Genomic DNA, 20,977 nt, shown 5'->3' with positions numbered 1-20,977 from the left:
TACGTGTGCATGCTGACTCTGTGTTAAATGTGTTAGACAAATAGTGAAAAGGCAAAGTGGAACAAACAGATATAGAGTCACTATCATAAAAGCTATAAAGCGTTACTTCACTCGAAGAAGCAATTAAAATTCAATAGTTAGCCCATTGTTTGTTACTTCTCATGTTTCTTTCCTGGAGGCACTTCTGCCTTCGCACACCTGCTGAGAGCTGGACAATCAACACTTTTTCACACTTCTTCAACTGGTCTTTTTCTTTCTGTGGCAGTCTTGCTATCCTCTGACACGTCCATTTAGCCTCGGCCTTTCCAAACACTTAACACTCCATGAACCCTTCTGTTGCAATAATAGTACTTTAGTGTATAATCAGGCTAAAGTTCTCTCAGTTAAAAGTTACATGGTGAGATTCAGAATGATTAAATATAGTGGAAATTAAACATGATTAAATGTGCAGTAATTGTATTCAGATGGTTGCAGTAGTATATATGTTTACAGTCACATGTGGGGACCCGCCTACATTTTGGGGACAAAAAGCAAGTCCCCATAAAGTAAATCATTACATTTTAGGGTGTAGTCTTGGTTTAAGGTTAAGGTAAGTCTCCAGAAATTTAATGTGAGGTGATGGAAACAGGAGTGTGTGTGTGTGTGTGTGTGCGGGCGTCAGTTCACGCTGACAGCTGTGTGACACTGCAGGTCTGTTTCTTTACAGCGAGCCATCAGACAGATCAGCTGGTCAGCAGACTGACTGTGAGACAGAACTTCACACATGGACTCACCTCCCTCCCCTCCTCCCTCCCTGCAGCAGCGGGGTGAAAGGCTGCAGCCTCTGCAGCTGTCACAGATGGTCCAGTCCCCCCCTCCTCCTCCCCCTCCCTCCGCTCCACACTCCATCCCTGTCATCATCACCTGGCAACCAGCTACAAGCAAAGCCGGAAAACAGACCCAGCTACTCCACTGCTCCCTCCCATTCCTTCAGTAGCTCGCACCAAAACATCTCTCTCTCTCTCTCCCCGTCTGCACACTCGCTCACTCTGAGTTTTGTTTTGCAGCTGAAAACAAATCAGGGGTTCAGCCTCAGACCAGGGAGGGCAGAGAGAAGAAACCACACAGGACCGACCTCATACTCCCTGTCTCTTTCCTTTTTAAAACAACTTTTACGCTTGTTTAACATAATCAGAGTGATCTAGTAAAAGGAGGAAGACACGTTCACACAGAAAACCCTGTTTATGAAACACTGTGTGACTGTTTCACTAAACCAGAGACTGAAAATCTCACACTACAAGACATTTTTTTTATCCCAGACATGAAGATGTATAATCGACCGGAGCATTATCATATTAGAGCATTAGTTTCCACCTCCAGGTCATCAAACTTCTCAACACTTTGATCTGCACTGGCTGCAACTATACATACTGTCACTTACTGTTTTAAAGTGCAAACACCATTTTATACTTTTAATTTGCTTCATAGATTACTTGATTAGTCGACAGATAATGAATCAGCAACTATTTTGGTAATTCATTAAATGTTTTAGTAAATTTTTAAGCAAAAAAAGCAAATGTTTACTCGTTTGAGCTTCTCAAATGTGATGATTTGAAGCTTTTCGTTGTCAGTCATGACAGTAAACTGAATGTCTTTGAACTGTTGATGTCACCATGAGCTGAACAGGCATTGTTCACAATTTTCTGACTTTTTTTTTTTTAGGCAAAACGATTAATTGAGAATGTGATGGGAAGATAAATCGATAGTGAAAATAATCCTTAGTTGCAGTCCCACTTTTAATGATCTTTTTTTTACTGTTTAAACTCTTCACATTTTAGTTGCTCTGTGCAGATGAAAATAAAACCTTTTATTACAAGATTATTACAGATAAAAAGATCCACGACAAGTGCGGATAGTCACAATATTTAATGAAAACATGAAAACACAAGAAGTCACCGTCTGTGTCTGGTTCACTGGACGCTGCTTATCTTCCATCTCAGACTCGCCTCCAAGGCAGAGCTTTCAACCCAATCACACTGTCTTCATCAGCAGATGGACTGGACGGATGATTTGTTGAAATGTGAGCTCAGTAGCTGTTATAATTTCATTAACTCATATCACATGGTCTTAATCGGCAGAGATGAGGATGAGTATTGTGTATGAAATCAGAATAATTGCTGAGCGACAACATCAGCAACAGAGCAAATTCCATCTGTTGATGAAAACCATGTGATGTGACTGAAAGCTGGGGGGTAGCTGAACTGATTGTGGTTCTTGTGTTTAGAGAGACTGCAGTCCTCAGCATACCGCCTCCGTCATGTGGAGACCAGGAGGCGCAGAAGTGTTTAAAGACATATAAACATACTCTGCTTTGAATAATAATTGGTTTCTGATTCGGTTTTCCACAAAAAGTTAAATGACGTATTTAAAAATTCTTTAAAAACAGATCTCCTCCAGTTTAATTGCTGGATGCAAGATGTCTCCTACATCACTGTAGAGCTGCAACGATTAGTTGATTGACAGAAAATTAACTGGCAACTATTCTGATAATTGATGAATCATTTTAGTTATTTTTTAAGCAAAAATACCAAGTATTCTTCTTAAAAGTGAGTATTTCATGCTTTTCTTTGTTATATATGACAGTGAACTGAATATCTTTGGATGTTGGACTGTTAAAATAAGCATTTTGAGTACGTCAGCTTGCGCTATTTTCTGACATTTTAAAGACAATAATTAATCAATGAATCGAGAAAATAATGGAAATAGTTGTAAGTTGCAAACGTGTTTTAAGACTATAAAACTCTCTGCTTTGAGTAATAACTTGTGTTTTCCACAAAAACAGATAAATAACCCTGTTAAGAACTAGAATGACATCTCCCCCTCCATGTAAAAATACACAATCTATAAATTAAATATATAAATATATATTGTTAATTTAAAAAGTTGAACTGCTGGACACAAGATGTCTCCTACTAGTTGAATACTGGACCACAATTGGCTCCAAACTAGCTGTGATGTCATAAATCCTGCTCGTAGGCTCACATGTTAAAGTGAGATTTAAGGTGAGTTCAGAGAAACTTTCCTCCTTCAGCAGATGAATGAAAACAAATTCTGCACACACGTTATTCTGCAAAAAGAAGTAAGTAAATACATGTTTTTGAGTGGAGGGAGGCTTTAATATTAGTCTGTATACACATATTTGAGATTTGTGAAGAGGATGTAAGAGCAGAGTCATCAGCTGCTGCTGCGACACTGCCCTCTGGTGGTGAGCGGCTGTAACTTCACGTCACACATTGAGGTGAGTTTGACATGTTTTGTTTTGTCTTACATGGTCTGAACTTTGCATTTGTGTTAATATGGGACGGCTGAGACGCACTGAGGCCTATTTTGTTGCTAATCTCTGCAGTAAGAGGATGAGGAAGGTATATTTAAAGCCCTAGCCCTTAAAGGACAGCTTCATATTTTTTCATGTTTTATTCACATACTGTATATATATGTATATATATATATGTATATTCACATGTCAAATGTAAACTGAAAGAGTTACGGGTTGCTTTAATCGCTCCTTCTCTCCATATTGGCAGTAAATTGATCTCCTTCAAGTGTGATTCTAGTGATGAAGGACAAAATCAGCATTTTGTTCATCTGAAAGCTAATATCTAGCAGTCTGAGTCAAACCTTGGGTCCAAGAGTGGCGGTCCGTCCCAGTAACAAGACTTAGTTATGGTGGTTGTGAGTAATCAAGTGTCCACTTGTGTGTGATGAAGTTGGAAACGCTTGATATTTGTTGGTTTTATTTCATTTTCACATAATGAACAAATATGTAGGATCAAATGTAAAGTATTATTGTTGAAGGTAAAAGATTCAGAGGCTGAAAACTAAATTTTTAAAAGTTTCATACTAAAAATATCAAGGAGCAAAATGTCAGATATTCAATTGTTGGAGCCATTTTTTTGTGTTGGTTGCAAATTATATTTTCACAATTTGCAGATTTATTGAAGTGTTAAGTGCTTCGTACACACTTGATAAGTAATTTTTTTTTCTTCTGACTTATGAATTGATGTCAACTTAATATTTTGAGGAGTTATTCTTGGATTTATTGTGTTTAATCAGAGGATCAGCTGTGATAGAAGGAAGGTTGTAGGACTGAGTCTGGGATTCTTCAGCATGTTGGAAATGTGGGTTGAACGGAGCATCACTACAGTCTTCTACCTCATGTTAAACTAAAAAATGTTTTTTTTTTAAATTTTGTTTGTTAAAAGTGAGAATAAATTAAATAAAGGCAACAGAGTCAGCAGCAGTAGTGTTTGTGTGATTTGGACTGTTTCACGTGTGAGTCAAGAAGTGCCTTCACCCGCTGATAACTTAACGACGATACGACGATATACCAATATGATCGTAAGCAGATGTGTCTCTGGTACCTTCTGATGAGTATTTGTGACAAATAACTGAGATCAATTAATCTATAATTCACACAATCCGTATAAAAGCTGCGGTGTGCAGAACTGGTTCTGTTTTTTACTTTTTTCAAACCACAGATTCTACCTTTATTCATGTATTGTTGTACTGTATGTTTTTTTTTTTGAGCAACACAAATAATCCTGACTTAGTGATTATTAGACAATAAAATTAGACAAGATTAGACAAGATTAATAATCGCTTCCAAGAAATCTTAATTTTTCCAATTATGTTTTGCGAGTGTGTTTTGGCGCCTTTTAACTTCCATACGTCTCCAAATTTAATATCAGAAACTAAATGAAAATATGAGAAAAATGTGATGTTGTCTTATACATACTGTACTCTTTGAAACATATGATGTCTCACACATACAGGTGCATAAAATAAACCATAATGTATCCATGATGTAATTTTTAATCTTCATTTTGTCTTTTGTGCACCTCTGATTGTCTTTCCTGCAGGGTTCAGGGTTAAATTTAAGTCTTTTTTACCACATAGAAAGCCACAATACCAGCCGACGTATGATAGTATAATAGAAAGATAATAGAAAGCCAGTAGGGACGATGTGGTCTAGAATTATTTACTATTATATCATTTTTTTCAGTACTTTCACAGCACTATAACCATAATTCCTAATGATAGAATTAATTTAATTAACGTGACCCAGGTCCACATAAATGTGAGAAAATGGATGGATTGATTAAACAATTAGCTCCTGTAGCTGCACTACTGAGTGTTTGCTGCAGGTACAATGCTGCTGACTGAAACTCCACGAAATAGGATTAAACAGCTTCCTGCAGCTCAATCCACCGTCACGCCACTCTCACTTGTAGTTTACAGATGTAAAACGTCTCCTGACAGCCCGCAAACACACACAAAAACCTTTTATGACATTAAAAACTACGGCAGGTAAGAGGAAAATATCTTTAGGAGGAAATTAATTTCAACTTTTCCACTTTTAAGACATAACTTTAGAGTGTATTTTTCCCTTTAAAAACTGGGAATAACGACCGTATAGTCAAGTCAAAGGCCCAGTATAAGTCCAAGCCGCTGTGTCAAACAGCAGCCTGAGAAATGTAGGCCAAAGATCATCATTCCTCACAGCTTAAGGGAAAAAAAAAAAAAAAGACTGAAACAAAGCTCGAACTGAAGCCGAGAACAAGTGTGAAGAAAGAAAATAACACACCAGCAAGACCAACGGTTATCAAAGATCTCCTTCATTGTTTTAATAGTAGACATTGTGCCACAAAAATGTCATGTCCGCAGCCACAAATCACGTGCCGAGATTACTAATTCCAGCTATTTATCATGTCATTCGCTTCACTTGCTTCTCTACACAATTTTGCAAATCACTTCTTACATTTATGTATAAATATATACAGTTTATAGATTATTCTCGAGCTGGGATGATGGTGATTTTCATTTCTCTTGTCGTGGTTGTGCTGTTGGTTGAGAAACATTAGCAGAGAAACACACGGCTGACGTTACGTCTCCCAATGTAGCACATGCTTATTGTATCATGAATACCAGCAGAGCACACACACAGAGCCAAATATATATATATACAGGAATGTTAACTGCTATCATACAAAGTGGGTTCTTTAAGAAGTCACGACTGAGGGCATACCGCGGGGAGAGTATGCCGACAACACAAGAGCACCGAAGGCATACACGTCATGAAAAAAAAAAAAAACTCCTGCCACAAAGGCACTGGCACATCGTTTTTTTTTAAGGGGGGGGGGGGCGACACTGTGAAGTTGGAGCAGGTGACGTTATCGGAGCGTTTCCTCGTTTCATGACCGCGTTCCGGATGCGCCGAGAGAGCATGTGATCAGTTCTAACATGCATGATGCTGGTTTAAGCATGTGCTTCATTTGAAGTGCTTACTAATTGATAATATGTGAGGAGATTCAAGGGGGGGGGCCAGACTCATGCTGTTGTTTATCCACAGCTAAATAAAAGACAACTTGTGTGTGTGTGTGTTTTTTTCTTTTTTTTTTTTAGAAAAGTGACTCGTTTAACAAAATCAAAAAATAAGGGAAAACAAAAAGAAGAAAAAAAAAAAAGCTGTATACTTGTGTTTTCTTTCATTGGTTAACTTCACACGACTGTTAAAAATTGTTTACATGTTTGTTTGTTTTTTTCCAGTATGAGTGTGTTTTTGATAGAGTAAGAAAGAAACAAACAAAAAGAAAAGAAGCCCGGTGTGTTCTGTGGGTTATGGGTGGGCTTACCGTCCTATTGCTGACTTTGATGACTTTGAAATGGTTTTGGTGGGAATCTGGTGTTGTAGTTGCGCGCACGCGATTACAAACCAGTCCACTCAAAGTCTTCCTCATCTGTCTCCCCCCCCTCCCTCCCTCTCTCCCTCTCTCTATCTCTCTCTCTCTCTCTTTTCTTTCCCTGTGGAGCATGGTAACATTGAGACTGGTCGTGGGCTCGGGGTGGATTCAGGTCGTGGCGGGTTTTCGGGTCTCAGCAGCAGCCTCCGGACGAGGTGTTGACTGGCTTGCTCTGGATCTTGACGTTGGACTTCTCCGAGGCGCCGGCCGTGGCCCCGGGGCCCATCCTCTTCTTGATCTCAGCCGCCATAGTCATGAAGGCTTGCTCCACGTTGGTGGCACTCTTGGCGCTGGTCTCCAGGAACGGGATCCCCAAGTTGTCTGCAAATTCCTGGTGAGTGAAAGAAAGATTTAAAAAAAAAAAATCTAACTTTTGGTGTAATTGCAACATCAAGTCCCCCCAAAAAACTTAACTCAAGGTTCATTACTAGCTTTTTTCCAGAGCTTTCATCTCTCTCAGAGGATGGAATATGTGCAGTTTTTAAACTGAGCAAACTCCGTTCACAGAGGAAGATCATGGGCATGAGATGTGATTGAAAGCTAGTAAGTGGTCCTTGAGTTAAGTGTTTTTTTTTGGCAAACTACTGTTTCTAAGATCAAGTGAACTTTCATGCTCGACACACGTTTCCCTTCCTTTGAATGAGGAAGTGTCCAAACTTTTTACTGGTCCTGTAAATAGTTTAATTAAATTCTAAACATTAATGAATCAACCGTAAGCCTAAAAAAATAATGTAAAAATTCAAAAATTATGTTAAAAGTTACCTCAACTTTTCTCATCTGCAACTTAATCTGACAAAAAGTCAAATTTGAACCCCTAAATATGCAGTTTTACCCTCTTGTTTCCACTTAAAGGGCAGGTTCACAATTTTTCAAGTGTGTCTTAAACCAGCAGTCAGGTGTCCATATGAACAGTGGATCAAGTGGATTCTAGCTGGTTTCTGTTACCTACTTTTTTGGTATCACCTCCGTCGAGGTTCCAAGTGAGCTGAGCTGATACTAAAAGGTGACATGAAAACACTGCAGACCACTGATTGGTCAGTCATTTCTCTCATTCACTGATTTCTCTCTACTGCTGCTGCTCCTCTCTCCTTGCTGGACCACTGCGCTGTGTTTCTCTTTTGCTCGCTCAGTTAAAAATGGCCACCGTGCTTGAAACGCAGCATTCCCACATGAGGAAAACACAGATTTGTCCTGTTGTTGTTTGTATTTACTGCTGCATTAGTTGGACATGATGAATGAATGAAAAGGAGAAATACAGAGGAGGAAAATGAAAGTGAAACTAAGAGCGTCTGTCTCTGCAGTAAATGATCAGCTGAGTGCTAATCATCAACCACCACTCCCTCTCCTCCCTCAACCGCCGCCTCTCTCTTTTTTTTTTTTAAACAAACAAACCACACCTTACTTTTAACGTTATCAAAGAAGAGAAATGTCCTCCCCCTGTCCTAGACTGCTCCTACATTGATATTAGAGTACTTCCTTGTTTTATGAATGAAGCAGTACACAAGTTGAAACAGCTGCACTATGTGTGTTTGACCAATCAGCGGCGGTCATCCCTGCAAGCCCCGCCCTACATCGAGGTACTATCAGTAGTGGAAAATGAAGAGTTTGACCAACTGAGACCAGAGCTTGTCATGGCTGCTAAAAATATAAAACACGTGCAAGGATTAAGATTGAAGCATAAACTGCAGTTCCTATGAACATTGTGATACTTTTCTTCCCACCAACAAAACCAGTCACTGCTGGAATCCAGTTTAACTAACATGAATTCAGTCCAACCAAGTTGGAGTTCTGTGCAAACTTTTTACAGCCACCTTTCAAACCTGAAAATGGTGAAAGTTTGATCCTGAAAATAATTTGGATGTACAGAATTACTTTCTATAAAATGTAATCGAATAAAAACTTTATTTAAAAACAGATTTCAACAGAGTTGAAGCCTGGTTGGACTTCTCATGTCTGTCTTTGAACTCTGTATGTTTGAATCTATTTTTCTGTACGAAAAAATAGAAATACGGTTCAGTAGGTTATGGATGAGGTGCCACCTTTACCTCATTTTGAGCCAGAAAACCCCCCGCAGGTGTTACCAGTGGAGACAGACCCAAATGATGCCACATTTGGTTCAGACTTTTAATTCCTGATATGAAACAACTCATACTAATGAACTTCTAAAACCGCATTCAGATCTAGTCAGGCGTTGCGGCACACCTCTGCAGGGTTGTGCGGACATGTGTGGGGTGGGTATGGGCGTGTTTGTTTGTTCTCTAGAACATAACCGTTGTGAAGCAATCAGAAAATAACGTGTTTGTTCAGATTCACCTGCTTCCTCACTGCCACCACTCCCTCTCTTCATTCACTCTCTAGCACGCTCCACCACGACTGCTCTCTTAGCCACAGAATCAGGACTAACATGCCGTCCGCTTACCTTAGCTGTAGTATAATCCACAACCTTCTTCGTTGTGAGGTCACACTTGTTGCCTACTAACAGCTTGTTGACGTTCTCGCTGGCGTAGCGGTCGATCTCCTGTAGCCACTGTTTGACGTTGTTGAAGGACTCCTGAGGACGGGAGGCAGAAAGACAACAAACATCAATACAAACACTGAAGACATTCACACGTTTACCGCCATGACAACCAGTCTGCATCAAAACATAAGAAATATATGTAAGTACATGTCACTTTTTAGGGTTTTTATGTATAAATCCCTCTTTGCTCTCCCTGTAAAATGTTGTCATATACATATATTTATCCAATCAAAAGGCATTTGGGGTGACTAGATAACCCCAGCCATCATATAAACCAGACCTGCCAACCCTGGATGAATTTTTCGAGCACCGCTTCGGCGACATTGATGCGTCAGATGCAAATCACTGCTATTCGCACAATGAATTATTATACATGGTTTTGCATACATATGCTTTACAGTCTATCATTTGATTTGCATACATGCAGTAGGCAAAGACAAAAAGTGAGGGACGCACTCACTGAATGTAGCATGAAGCTTACTGGCGTTTTCAAGATATCTAAATGCTACGGAGTCATTAAAGCCAGCGGTAAATTACAGAAGAGCTGCACAGATCAGAAAGATGTTGCATCACAGAGATAAGTTACAACATGATTCTAAGTAACAACGAAATATTAACACACATCTCTAGGGTACGTGTGTAAATCATAAAACGTCTCAGATCTCACTGATGGTAAAACAGCAGTTTTTCTGCCACACAGCATCGTTTTTTCATTAATTGCTGCCATTTTACAACACAGTATATGAGCTTACTACGATGTGCTATGATGCCAAATAGCTCCCGTCAGTTTACACACAGCTGGTGCAAAGCAACATTTACATTTAACCATCTTATCTTCTGCAGGTTTCCCCGAGTGTGCGTAGTGTTGGACAATATGTCCAAAAATGAATACCACTGGTACCACACTGACAAATCAGCTTATATGAAAGCCAACAATTATCAAGAAATTGCAGTACAGAAATACTATAATAGGAAATGTTTGCTGTAATTTAGAAACAGTGTCTTATATAATAGTTTGTCCATCAGAGAGCACTGACATGCTTATTTTCTCTTGTCCCGCCATGTTACTGTTATGTTATATATTTTTACACTGTAAAACACTCAGTACATATTTTGGACACAATTCATTCTCTCATCGACTCTCAACACTGTATAATACTCCCTTATATATGTATTTTTCTTTATTGGGTTTATAAAAAGCACTTTTTACTAAACAATGTACTGTTTCCAAAATATTCCAAAAAGTATCTGCAGTTTTTTTGGTCTCAGCACCTGCACATGAAAGATTACTCACTACTCTTTATCAACCTAATCGAAAATGTCAAACATTTTTCTACCTCAGAAGTATCTACATTTCCATCAAAACTACAGTATCTATTAGGTTAAAATATTTATAGAATATAATATTAATAATGACAAACATCTTTTGAACCACCATCAGGAGTTAGTTAAAACCTCACTTTGTTGTTTTGATCAGAAATATGATGAAAATACACTACAGGTTGTTTGTTTTTCTGCTTATGAGTATTGTACTGTATCTATCTCTCTCATATCACAGCTTTCTGTTTTAATCCTTTTTTCCCCCTATTGCCTTTTACCGTTTATTTGCGTACTTTTTTTTTTATCATTTTTGGATATGGAAGAAATTATATGTGTATGCATGAACTATATTGTATTTGAGCTGCACTGCACCAAATTCCAATCAACTTGTTGAAATGGCAATAAAGTATTCAAGTTTCTACTTTATTAAGACATTATTTGATTTAGTTGACAGTGACATACTGGGTTTACAGCCCCAGTTTAATCATGTTTCAAGTGTTTAATGTGCAATAGTGACAACTTATCATCAGACATGTTGCATAATAGTGATTCATGAAGGGAAAAAAAAGAATGTAGTTTCTCTTAGCACCAATGTTTTCTTTTGTTCAGTTTTTATCTTTTGCTGTATGTGATCTTGTGTTTCTTGTGCTGCGGTAACACCTAATGTTACATATATTAAATATTGTCTCCTCTTACGAAAACATATTAAAGCATCATTACTATTATTGTGACTGATTGATGACTGGGTGTTAATAGGATTTTAGGGATGGAATTTGCCCCACTATGAAGGGAAATTCCGTCTTTTACAGTAGATAAAAACAAAATCCATCCGTCCTCGAGCGACACTGACCTGATCTGTCACATCGTAAACGACTATGATGCCGTGAGCTCCTCTGTAGTAACTGGATGTGATGGTGCGGAACCGTTCCTGACCAGCTGTGTCCCACTGCGAAAGAGAAAGCAGAGCCCGTCAGTCCAAACTGGCACAAGAAACAAGCTAAAGTGAATCACTACTTATCACTTCCTATCTGTTTACAGTCCTATTACGCTACGCTGTCCTTACAATCTGAAGTTTTATGGTCTTTCCGTCCAACTCGATGGTCCTGATCTTGAAGTCCACGCCGATGGTACTGATATAGCTCTCTGTGTACGTGTCATCCTAGGACAGAACAAACACACAGGTGAGTCTGAGCGGTAGATATGATACCTGCGGGGTAATCAACAATCACACTGCTGACAGGGAAAAAAGAAATTAAAGACTGTTATGTAACGGAGGGTTAAAAAACAGACACTTACTGCAAACCGGAGAAGGAGACAAGACTTTCCGACACCAGAATCGCCGATCAGGAGCAGTTTGAATAAATAGTCACTGTGAGGAAAGAGGAGGGGGAAAAAAAAACATTTATTTTTTCTCATCACCTGCAAAGAACATCACATCATCAACATAAGGCTTGTAAAGACTGACAGGTTACGATGCTTTTGACAAGCTAAAACAACGAGTCACTTAACTTAATTTGAATCTTATCATTATTTTCTTTGAAGTCTGACTTGTATAAAGAATAATTGGATCATTTTGGCTTTATTTACTGTGCAGTTATTAGTATATTAACAAAATGTGCTCATGCTCGGCAATGTAAAGTACTGAAAAAGGTGGGAACCGAAACTCCGAAATGTCATATTGGCATCAACATAAAGCACAATAATCATCTACCAGAAGCTTTACTTCTGCACATTTTTTTATTTTTATAATCCACAAGTCAGGTCATGTATATAGCTTAAGTATTGTGACGCATATAATGTATATCATGTATATAGATTGAATTCCATTAATTTATTCATTTGTAATTATTACTCCCAGTTCTTATCTGTTTCCTTGTTTCCTGCACTGCTGTAACATGCAAATTTCCCCTCTGGGGATCAATAAAGTCTTATCTTATCTTATAACACAGTCATGGTTACTTATATCAGTAATTATTTTATACTATATGGGTTTTTTTTTTTTAGATTTAGTTTTTGGTATTTAAAATGCCAGAAAAAAAGAGAAAATCACATTTCCACAGAGTTTCAAATGTTGTGTTTTGTACAACCAAACTTGACATTATAAGTTAATATTAAGTTTACAATGAACAGAAAAGCAGCAAATCCTCATATAAACACCAGGTAATGATGATTGGCAGGTTTGCTTGATAAATGACTTAAAAGATTACAGCACAGATTATCAGAATTGTTGACAATAAATCTTCTGTGGATCGCTCACTCGCTAAACTGCTTGTTTCAACATTGAATAATAGTGTAATAACATGATTACCAAATTCATACAAATCTGTCAAGTAATTAATAATTGCAAAATAGTTGGTAATTATAACTTTATTATTAACAGCTGTGCAATTTACCAAGCCCAGTAGTGTAGTAGTGCAGATACATTTGGTCGATTGTTTTTTTAATTATAGTATAATAGTTTAAGTCATTTATCAAGAAAAATACAAAACATGATGTGATTCCAGCTTCTTAAACGTGAGTATTTGCTGCTTTTCTTTGTTTTTTATCATTGTAAACTGACAAAACAAGACATTTTTGTTGACGTCACTTTGGGCTTTGGGAAATAGTGATCTACATTTTCCACCAATTATGGACATTTTGTAGCGACTAAATGATTAATCGAGAAAACAACGGACAAATCTCTCAATTATGAAAATAATCACTAATTGCAGCCTTATAATACATTAATATACTAAACAATTAATCTATTATTTAAAAAATAACAATCAATAAATTAATCCACAATGAAAACAGTGGTTAGTTGAAGCCCTAAACTGAGTATTTTTAGGGTTTTAGATTGTTTTGGTTGGAGTAAACAAGCAGTTTGAGGACGTCACCTTTGGCTCTGTTAGACTGAAATATGCATTTTTTTCACCATTATCTCACATTTTATAGAGTTTAGGAATAACCAGTTAATCAATAATAACACGATAATCACCGGATTGATCCATGATAAAGAATATAGGTTATTTGCAGCTCTGTGGTGTACTAACACAGAGACTGACGTTACTTAACTAACTCCACATCACGAGCAAATGTAACTTCCTGTTTGCGGCGGATAAATTACACCCAAATTACCGTTAAAATCGAAACGACCGATTAACACATTCTATTCATGTTTACTGAGCAGACTGCGTCCTGAAATAAGAATCTGTCACTTGTGTATCTAACTGAGCTCAATAACAAAAATCCTCAAAGAGTGTAACGCTACGTAGCTATCCAGTTAGCCTACTAGCTGCTAATGCTCCTTCCATTTAAGTCACTGTAAGTCAGCTAACAAACGCCGCTGACGAAGTGCAGATAATTAATCAGTTAAAACTGTGTTATATTAAACAGAAAATGTCAACAAACACGAGTAACGCGATAAACAACAACGCTGTCACTTGATAGTGCGTATACAGCCCTCAGTGAACTAGCTTAGCACAGGAGACAAAGCAGCTGACGTTCATTTTGTATTTAACGTTAGCTTAGCTTAGTTCAGCTTAGCTTCCCCCGGCTAGCTGCGGCTAAGCTGACAGCTCATCATCGGTGTGAAAAGAAACACTTACTATTCAGGATTCATCGTTGACTATGGGTTATAAACGGTTGTTACTATGGATGCAGCTAGACTTCGTCGTAGGTTAACCTTAAAGATCGCCTCGTACTGAAGAGAGTACACCGTTTTCTGTTTTTTGTTTTTTGTCAAGAACTGGCTAAACTGGTTGTCGCAGCCAGAACAGCATAATCGAATCAAATATGGCTGTCAAGCACTACCTACCCGGAAATACCAGAGAAAAGGAATCATGGGTAATGAAGTCTTGTAGCATTGGGCGTTTACACAGCGCAGAGGAACAGATTTTATGATATCTATTGTGAAAAGTGGAACTATATTTATTTTATATTAACTTAATGTATCTGAGTGAAACTGTCATATGCTAAATAAGAACCATGCAGTCTTGCTTGTATTATCTTTTATTATCTTATCTTTTGTTGTTGTCTTATTCAATTAACTCTTTTTTGGGGGACTTTTACTTATTTTGGGGTGCATTAGTATTCTCCCACATCCAGCAGATACACAGCAACAGTATCATACATTTGGAGTTGTATTTGTGTCCACTGAAGTTCAATTTTACTTATATTTTATTTCCTTTAAGGTCTGGTTCGGTCTCCAACTCACCAACTCCTGAGAAAAAAATCTGACTCTTTAGCAGCTAAATGTTTCACTTTCTTCACCACCTAATTTTGTCTGCCAGTCTACAGTGGGTTTATCAGAGCTTGTTTATTGAAAACTGTCTGCTGCAGCTGGAAATGGGATTGACAAGAGTTGAAATTTAACCACAGAAAACGTGCTGCAAAACACAAAAACTATGAGCTGAAAGAGGCTAAAGAGCTCCACAGAGCTGCAGAGTTGCATTCATCATATATTTTTAAATATTCTGTTGAAAAATCTAACAGTGTGGATAGGGAAGTATTATTAAATCCTCTCCCTAAAGACATTGAAAACAGAGTAACTTTTGTGTCTGAATATTGTACGGCATCTATGCAAGTCAAGCAGATTAGTTGTTTATGGAAGGTAATGAAGTTTATGTAAAATGGTGTAACTCTGTGTAACATTTATCATGTTATGTTTTTTGTAATATGTTATTTTATTGTCATGCCCTTTGTAAAATGTCCACTTTGAAAAAATACTGAAAAAGTACTCATGCAATTGTGCTTAGTGAACCTGAAGACGCTACAGGCGAAACGCGTTGTTCGCTCTTAATAAAGTCACATTAAAGTCATCTCAGTGTGCGGAGGTTCATTTTGATTTTCACCTCATATATGTTCCTGCGACCAACCAGCACCTGACTGAAAGTACTGGCTGTGCACGGGGAGTTCTGTCCTCAGAATTTTTTATTTAACTATTCAATTATGTTTTTGTGCCCTTGCAGACAGTTTCTCTCCCAATTAGTTTAGATGAGATTAGACGAGTTTAACTTCTTGAGCCCTGATTTTTCAGAAGCAATTTAGCACATGTATCTAGTTTAGCATGTTCCAACACATTATTACAGCTGTTACACTGAGTGAAATATACAAACCCAGGGTCCCATAATTTTAGGATCTATGCCTTCACATACAATGGAAGTAGTCTGAATGTCATTTAATACACATTTCAGCTCACTTCTGGACACATGTGTCCTTCAGGGTTGGAGAGGATAATATAGAAAAACAGTGATTAAAAAGGGGAATAAACCAAAGACTAATATGACATAATAAGAAAAACCTTGAACCAAATCAATGAGAATAAGAAACCACTACAATTAGGCTGATTGAAGAATCTTTTCAAGCTCAATTGACATGAGAGTTTGTTTGTTTTGGTGACGTATGACAGCTGTTGCCAAATCCAGAAACAGTACACACTCTATATACCTCCATTTTAGCAGACGACCTGGTCTAATATTTTTCTTTCAAGACTAATATTTCTCAAATGTGGATCACAAAATGTGAGTTAATTCTACTTTTTGTCCATGAAGGTTATTCTTTTCAGGGAAAAAAAGACAGAGTATGACAGATCATTGCACTGAAATGAAGAAAATGAGACGTGGCTCCAGAAAATTAAATGTTGTGATTTCTGCTAGAATTGAAAACAAAGTTGTATTTGTTCAGAAGTTTAAATAGGTTCATTTTATATACAGACCCGAACTTTAATGGAAAACATATAATAAAATGCAGTTGAAACAAATTTCTTGTTAATTCTTAATAAACAAGAAAGAATGAAATAGGTGATTATTCTACTCAGTTTGATTGACAGGACAGATGATCAGAGGGGCAGAGTTTTTACCATCATTATTATTACAGGGACTGAAGTATGGGTAGAGTTTCTCAGTGAAGGAGCAGCCAGTAAAGGAGCAGATAAGAGCTGCAGCATCTACGTCATAAAAGGAGACCAGACCCTGCTCATAATCCACAAACACCCCCACCTTCTGAAGCTGAGACTTCAGAGAGAGACGGACTGGAAGGTTATTACGAGCACTGTACTCATTTCCATTTCTCAACCATATAGCCCAGTAACCATTCTGAGGCTGCAGTGGGATGTTTTCTTTCCTGTCGATCGACTCTCTGGCCACTCCTAAATCCCATTTAGTCTTCCCTTTAACCTGAACCTCAAAGTAAAATCTACCTGAAGAGAAACTCTGCTTTCCTAAAACACAACAGCAGTTAGAAAATCTCTCTGGGTTGTTTGGGAGATTCTTCTTCACTTTACCATAGTTTACATGTTTCCCATCATCAGACAGGATGAGTTTACGATGTGCTGTATCAGGATCAAGAGTCACATTCACTGCATACTGCTGGACCCTCTTCAGCAAAGCCTCAAACAGCTTCTTCATCTCTTTACTGAGCGTCTCCTCCAGCTGAGTCACAGCTCTCACCACAGTCCCCTCATATGATGGTGGACGGACGCGGACCTCTGTCCAGTCTTTGGTGGGTGGAGCAGCTTTCAGGGACGGGAAGTTTTGGAGGAGGTGGAGGTGGTCTTCAGAGCGTGAGAACTGCTTCACCTCAGAGCTTCTCTTCATCAGCTCAGAGATTTCCTGTTCCAGCTCTTTGATGAAGTCTTCAGCCTGTTTCTCTGTCGTTCTTTGCTTCTCTTCAATCGTCTCAATGAGCTCATTCAGGCTTCTCTCAACAGACTCCTTCAGAGTTGTGAAGACCTGAACACCTTCTGCTTTCTCTCTGTCTGCATCTTCCTTACTGAGGTTAACTGACTGTTTGATCTCTTGAATCTTCAGTCGTCTCTTCTGGATCATCTGCTGAATTTCAGCCTCTGTCTTCCCCAGCTCTGCCTTCTTTCCTTCATATTCTTCTTTCAGAGGAACAAACTCATGTGTCTTGTGGTCTAAAACAGAGCAGAGCGTGCAGACATATGTCTGGTCGGTCTTACAGAACAGCTCCAGAGGTTTATCGTGCTTCATACACATCCTGCCCTCCAGGTTCTCCACAGGGTCCATCAGCTGATGTCTTTTCAGGCGTGATATTGTCAGATGAGGCTCCAGGTGAGTCTCACAGTAGGAGGTCAGACACACCAGACAGGACTTCAGGGCTTTCAGTTTGGTTCCAGTACAGACGTCACAGAGAATTTCTCCTGGTTTGGCAACTTGTTGCTCTGAGCTGCTGCTGCTGGCTTTCTGTTGAGCTTCCTGTCTGAACTGAGAAACCATCTCAGAGATGAAAGTGTTGACATGAAGCTCAGGTCTTTTGTTGAAAACCTTGTTACACATGGGACACAGGTACTGGTCATTACTGTTCCAGTGTTCATTGATGCAGTTTTTGCAGAAGTTGTGTCCACATGATGTGGTGACTGGATCAGTGAACACATCCAGACAGATGCAGCACAGAAACTGATCTTCAGATCGCAGACAGCTGGCAGCAGACATATCTACACACTGAGTGTGAAAAACAAAAGACATATTTTGTTTTAAATTACATTTCAAGCCTTTGTTAAAAACCAAATAAGGATAATTATTGTTGTATTAAGTATAACGTGATATTAGGTGAAGTAATATAGAATTATATTTCCCTGTTATTGATCGGGATGGGAACACGTGAACGGAGTCGTGAGCAACCGTGATCATTGAAGTCGTGCTGGCAGCTCAAACAGTTATCCACAAGGCTGCATGGTGAGTTTAAAGTTGTTGTTTACTTTGATGACGTGTTTTATGTGAGCTGGTTTGTACAAACACAGTAAGAGACTGTCATCTGCAGCTCTTTATCTAACAGCTCATTGTGGCTGTTTCTGCTTGTACTATTCTTCCATACAATCTTTAAAATGAACCACTGACAACATAACACAGAATATTTCCATATCTTGTTGTGTAGACCAACTGTTATTGAAGAATAGCACTGCTAACAAAGCTCTGCTAACTTGGTGACAAACACATTTCATTACCTCCAGCTGCTTCACAATAAAAGCTGCTGCTTATTAGTAGAGAGCTTTTAAAGTGAAACAGCTACAGGAAATAGAATGGAATGTGTCTGTAGGAAGTGGTCAGTAAATAGTAATAAGACCAGGAAGGTTGGAGTGAAGCTGAACTCCAAACCACAGAGATTCAGTTACAAGTTACAAAAGTCCTGAGAACTGACACAGAGAGACTGTTTAAAAAACAATTAAAGTTGTTTCACTGAATCTGTGTAAAAACATCTTTAGTTATATTGTTACTAATTTCACAAGTGTCAGTATGAAATAAAAGAGTGGAACTTCCTGTCTGTTGTGTTAAAGCTGGTTGTTGAAACATTAAATATGATCAGTTGTACTCACCAGTGTTTGGTGATGACTTGATGAACTCAGTTTAATTTTTATTTGGACAGAAGTGGAGAGACTCGACTGCAGCTCTGCTGTCGCTCTGACAAACCTTAAGTTTCAGTTCTAGAGAGTGACGTTGCAGCTTTCTTGTCTTTCCAGTGTTGCTCCTCCTTTTACTGTAACTCCGAGTTTTTTTCCTCCTTCTGATTCACAGGATTATTGTGAAATACCATGGAGCAAAGATGGTACTGTACCTGACAAGTTGGAGGAAGACGTGAAAAGTTGTTGTTTAGCTTAATTATGTGAGGTATTATTTTTTATTGTTTTCTTTGTGTTAGTTAGTTTTAGCTCTGATTTAGGGGTCCTCTTTTGGTCATATTAACATTTTGATTTGAACAGCATCCACAGGCCCTTCTTCCTCAGTCAGTAGTTTGCCTCTTGTGTATGTGTTTTCTTTAAACTACCTTCCTTCCTGGTAATAGATAACTGTTAGACCAAAAACATCTGGTTTTACGTTGCTTCCCCTTCCCCCTAGTGAGCTGGATTGTAACATAAATGGGGGCTCATCCAGGATTTGTGGTGGTCATAACAATATGCAAAATATATTCATCATAATATAGACTGCATAAGTGAAATGTGCAAACATTTAAGTGAAAAAATTCCTGTTGTGTGTCGGTTTATAGGTATGAATAATGAATACAATATACATAATGATTTAAAGTATATAATGTTAAGTATATGTGCAGCATATGTAATATACACCACAGTAATGCTAATGCTAAATATATAGTGAAAATGGAAGAAAATACCATGATGTGGCATATAATCTAGAAAAAACTCTAGTAACAATATAAAAACTAGTATATACATTTTTTTTTTTAGAACTGCAACAATGTATCATACTATTTGTACTGTTTAAGCAAAAACACCAATTTTGGCTGGTTCCAGGTTTTCAAATGTGAGAATTTGCTGCTTTTTTTAGTCTCATATTGTAGTAAATTGAATATTTTTGGGTTGTTCAAAGTCATTTGAAGACGTCACCTTGTGCTCTAGAATATTGTTATCAGCCTTTTTCATTGTTTTTTCTGATGTTTTATAGACCAAATGATTAGTCAAAAAAAACAAAAAAAACCCATTAATTGATAATGAAAGCCCTATTTTTTATATAATGATAAAAGTAATGTAATACAATGTGAAATAAAACACTTTTATATATGTTGCTGCCGCTTATACTACTGCTTCCTCGATAATAATAATTCTATATCTAATTAAAGAGAAGTTGCAGGTGTGTTGCAGTGTTTTCACACTCAGGCTGTAATGATCTTCAACAAAATCCAGACGTGGTATAAATATACATGTTAACATCAGTTAATTTGGTCTAATATTTTACTCTAAACACTTATATTTCTCAAAAGAGGACCAAAAAATATGAGTTAATTCTACTTTTCACCTGAGAAGGCTATTTATTTCAGGGATTTTTAAGGAATCAGCTTCTGTCTAGAAACAAGTTTGCTGCTTGGCAACGGTACTGTAACTTTGGGCTCATTGTTCCTTTGTGTTGTGCTCCATCTAGTGGTCGTCCTGTGTCATAAACAGTCAGTGGCCCACAGAGAAGCTTGTTGTTATTAGTGCAGTGCAACAGGAAGTGATGTAAAGGTGGTCAGACATGCAGAAGGCTGTTAGGTCTCTATGACGGACAGCTTTTCACTCCATTGTACCTCAACTGAACATATAGTTTTCCGTTTTAAATAAGGAGATTGTTATGTTAAGGTATTAGAGATGTGACATGAAGACCTGGAGGGAGGAGCAGCCTGGTGTTTTAGCTACTCTTGTCTGTCATGTGACCTTCATCATATTTATCTCACTTGTTTCTCCCAAACACAGTGTATGACCCATGTTGGGCTGCCCAAGTGCATTATGGGAATGATTTATACTTTGTGTTTATGGAGAAACATATTCTGCTGAAGAGTTGAGGAAATGTAGAGTGACCAAATCAAAGTGATGTAAATGAACGGTATAAAGTTTATTTGTTTATTTGTATAGAATGTTGTAGAATAAAAA

The 20,977-nt window shown here is 37.9% G+C and overlaps 3 protein-coding genes across 3 annotated transcripts in view; 1 reads left to right on the top strand and 2 right to left on the bottom strand.

Moving 5' to 3' along the window:
* Positions 1–20,977, top strand: part of LOC121908167 (zinc finger protein RFP-like) — a 147,342-nt gene that overhangs the window by 21,185 nt on the left and 105,180 nt on the right. The window lies entirely within an intron of this gene.
* Positions 5,639–14,396, bottom strand: rab1aa (RAB1A, member RAS oncogene family a). Its single transcript, XM_042428084.1, has 6 exons — positions 14,205–14,396; positions 11,914–11,986; positions 11,681–11,776; positions 11,468–11,563; positions 9,199–9,330; positions 5,639–7,110 (listed from the first exon to the last, which is right to left on the bottom strand). The coding sequence occupies exons 1-6, from the start codon at positions 14,216–14,218 to the stop codon at positions 6,913–6,915; spliced, it is 609 nt and encodes a 202-aa protein (XP_042284018.1). The 5' UTR covers positions 14,219–14,396; the 3' UTR covers positions 5,639–6,912.
* LOC121908173 (E3 ubiquitin-protein ligase TRIM21-like) lies at positions 15,798–19,008 on the bottom strand. The gene is made up of 2 exons (XM_042427976.1): positions 18,932–19,008; positions 15,798–18,059 (listed from the first exon to the last, which is right to left on the bottom strand). The coding sequence occupies exon 2, from the start codon at positions 18,048–18,050 to the stop codon at positions 16,407–16,409; it is 1,644 nt and encodes a 547-aa protein (XP_042283910.1). The 5' UTR covers positions 18,051–18,059; positions 18,932–19,008; the 3' UTR covers positions 15,798–16,406.

The sequence above is a fragment of the Thunnus maccoyii genome, chromosome 2 (genome assembly GCF_910596095.1).
Source record: "Thunnus maccoyii chromosome 2, fThuMac1.1, whole genome shotgun sequence".
NCBI classification, from domain to species: Eukaryota; Metazoa; Chordata; class Actinopteri; order Scombriformes; family Scombridae; genus Thunnus; species Thunnus maccoyii.
The sequence above is the reverse complement of the archived record's forward strand: the minus strand, read 5'-3'. Positions and strand labels throughout refer to the sequence as shown.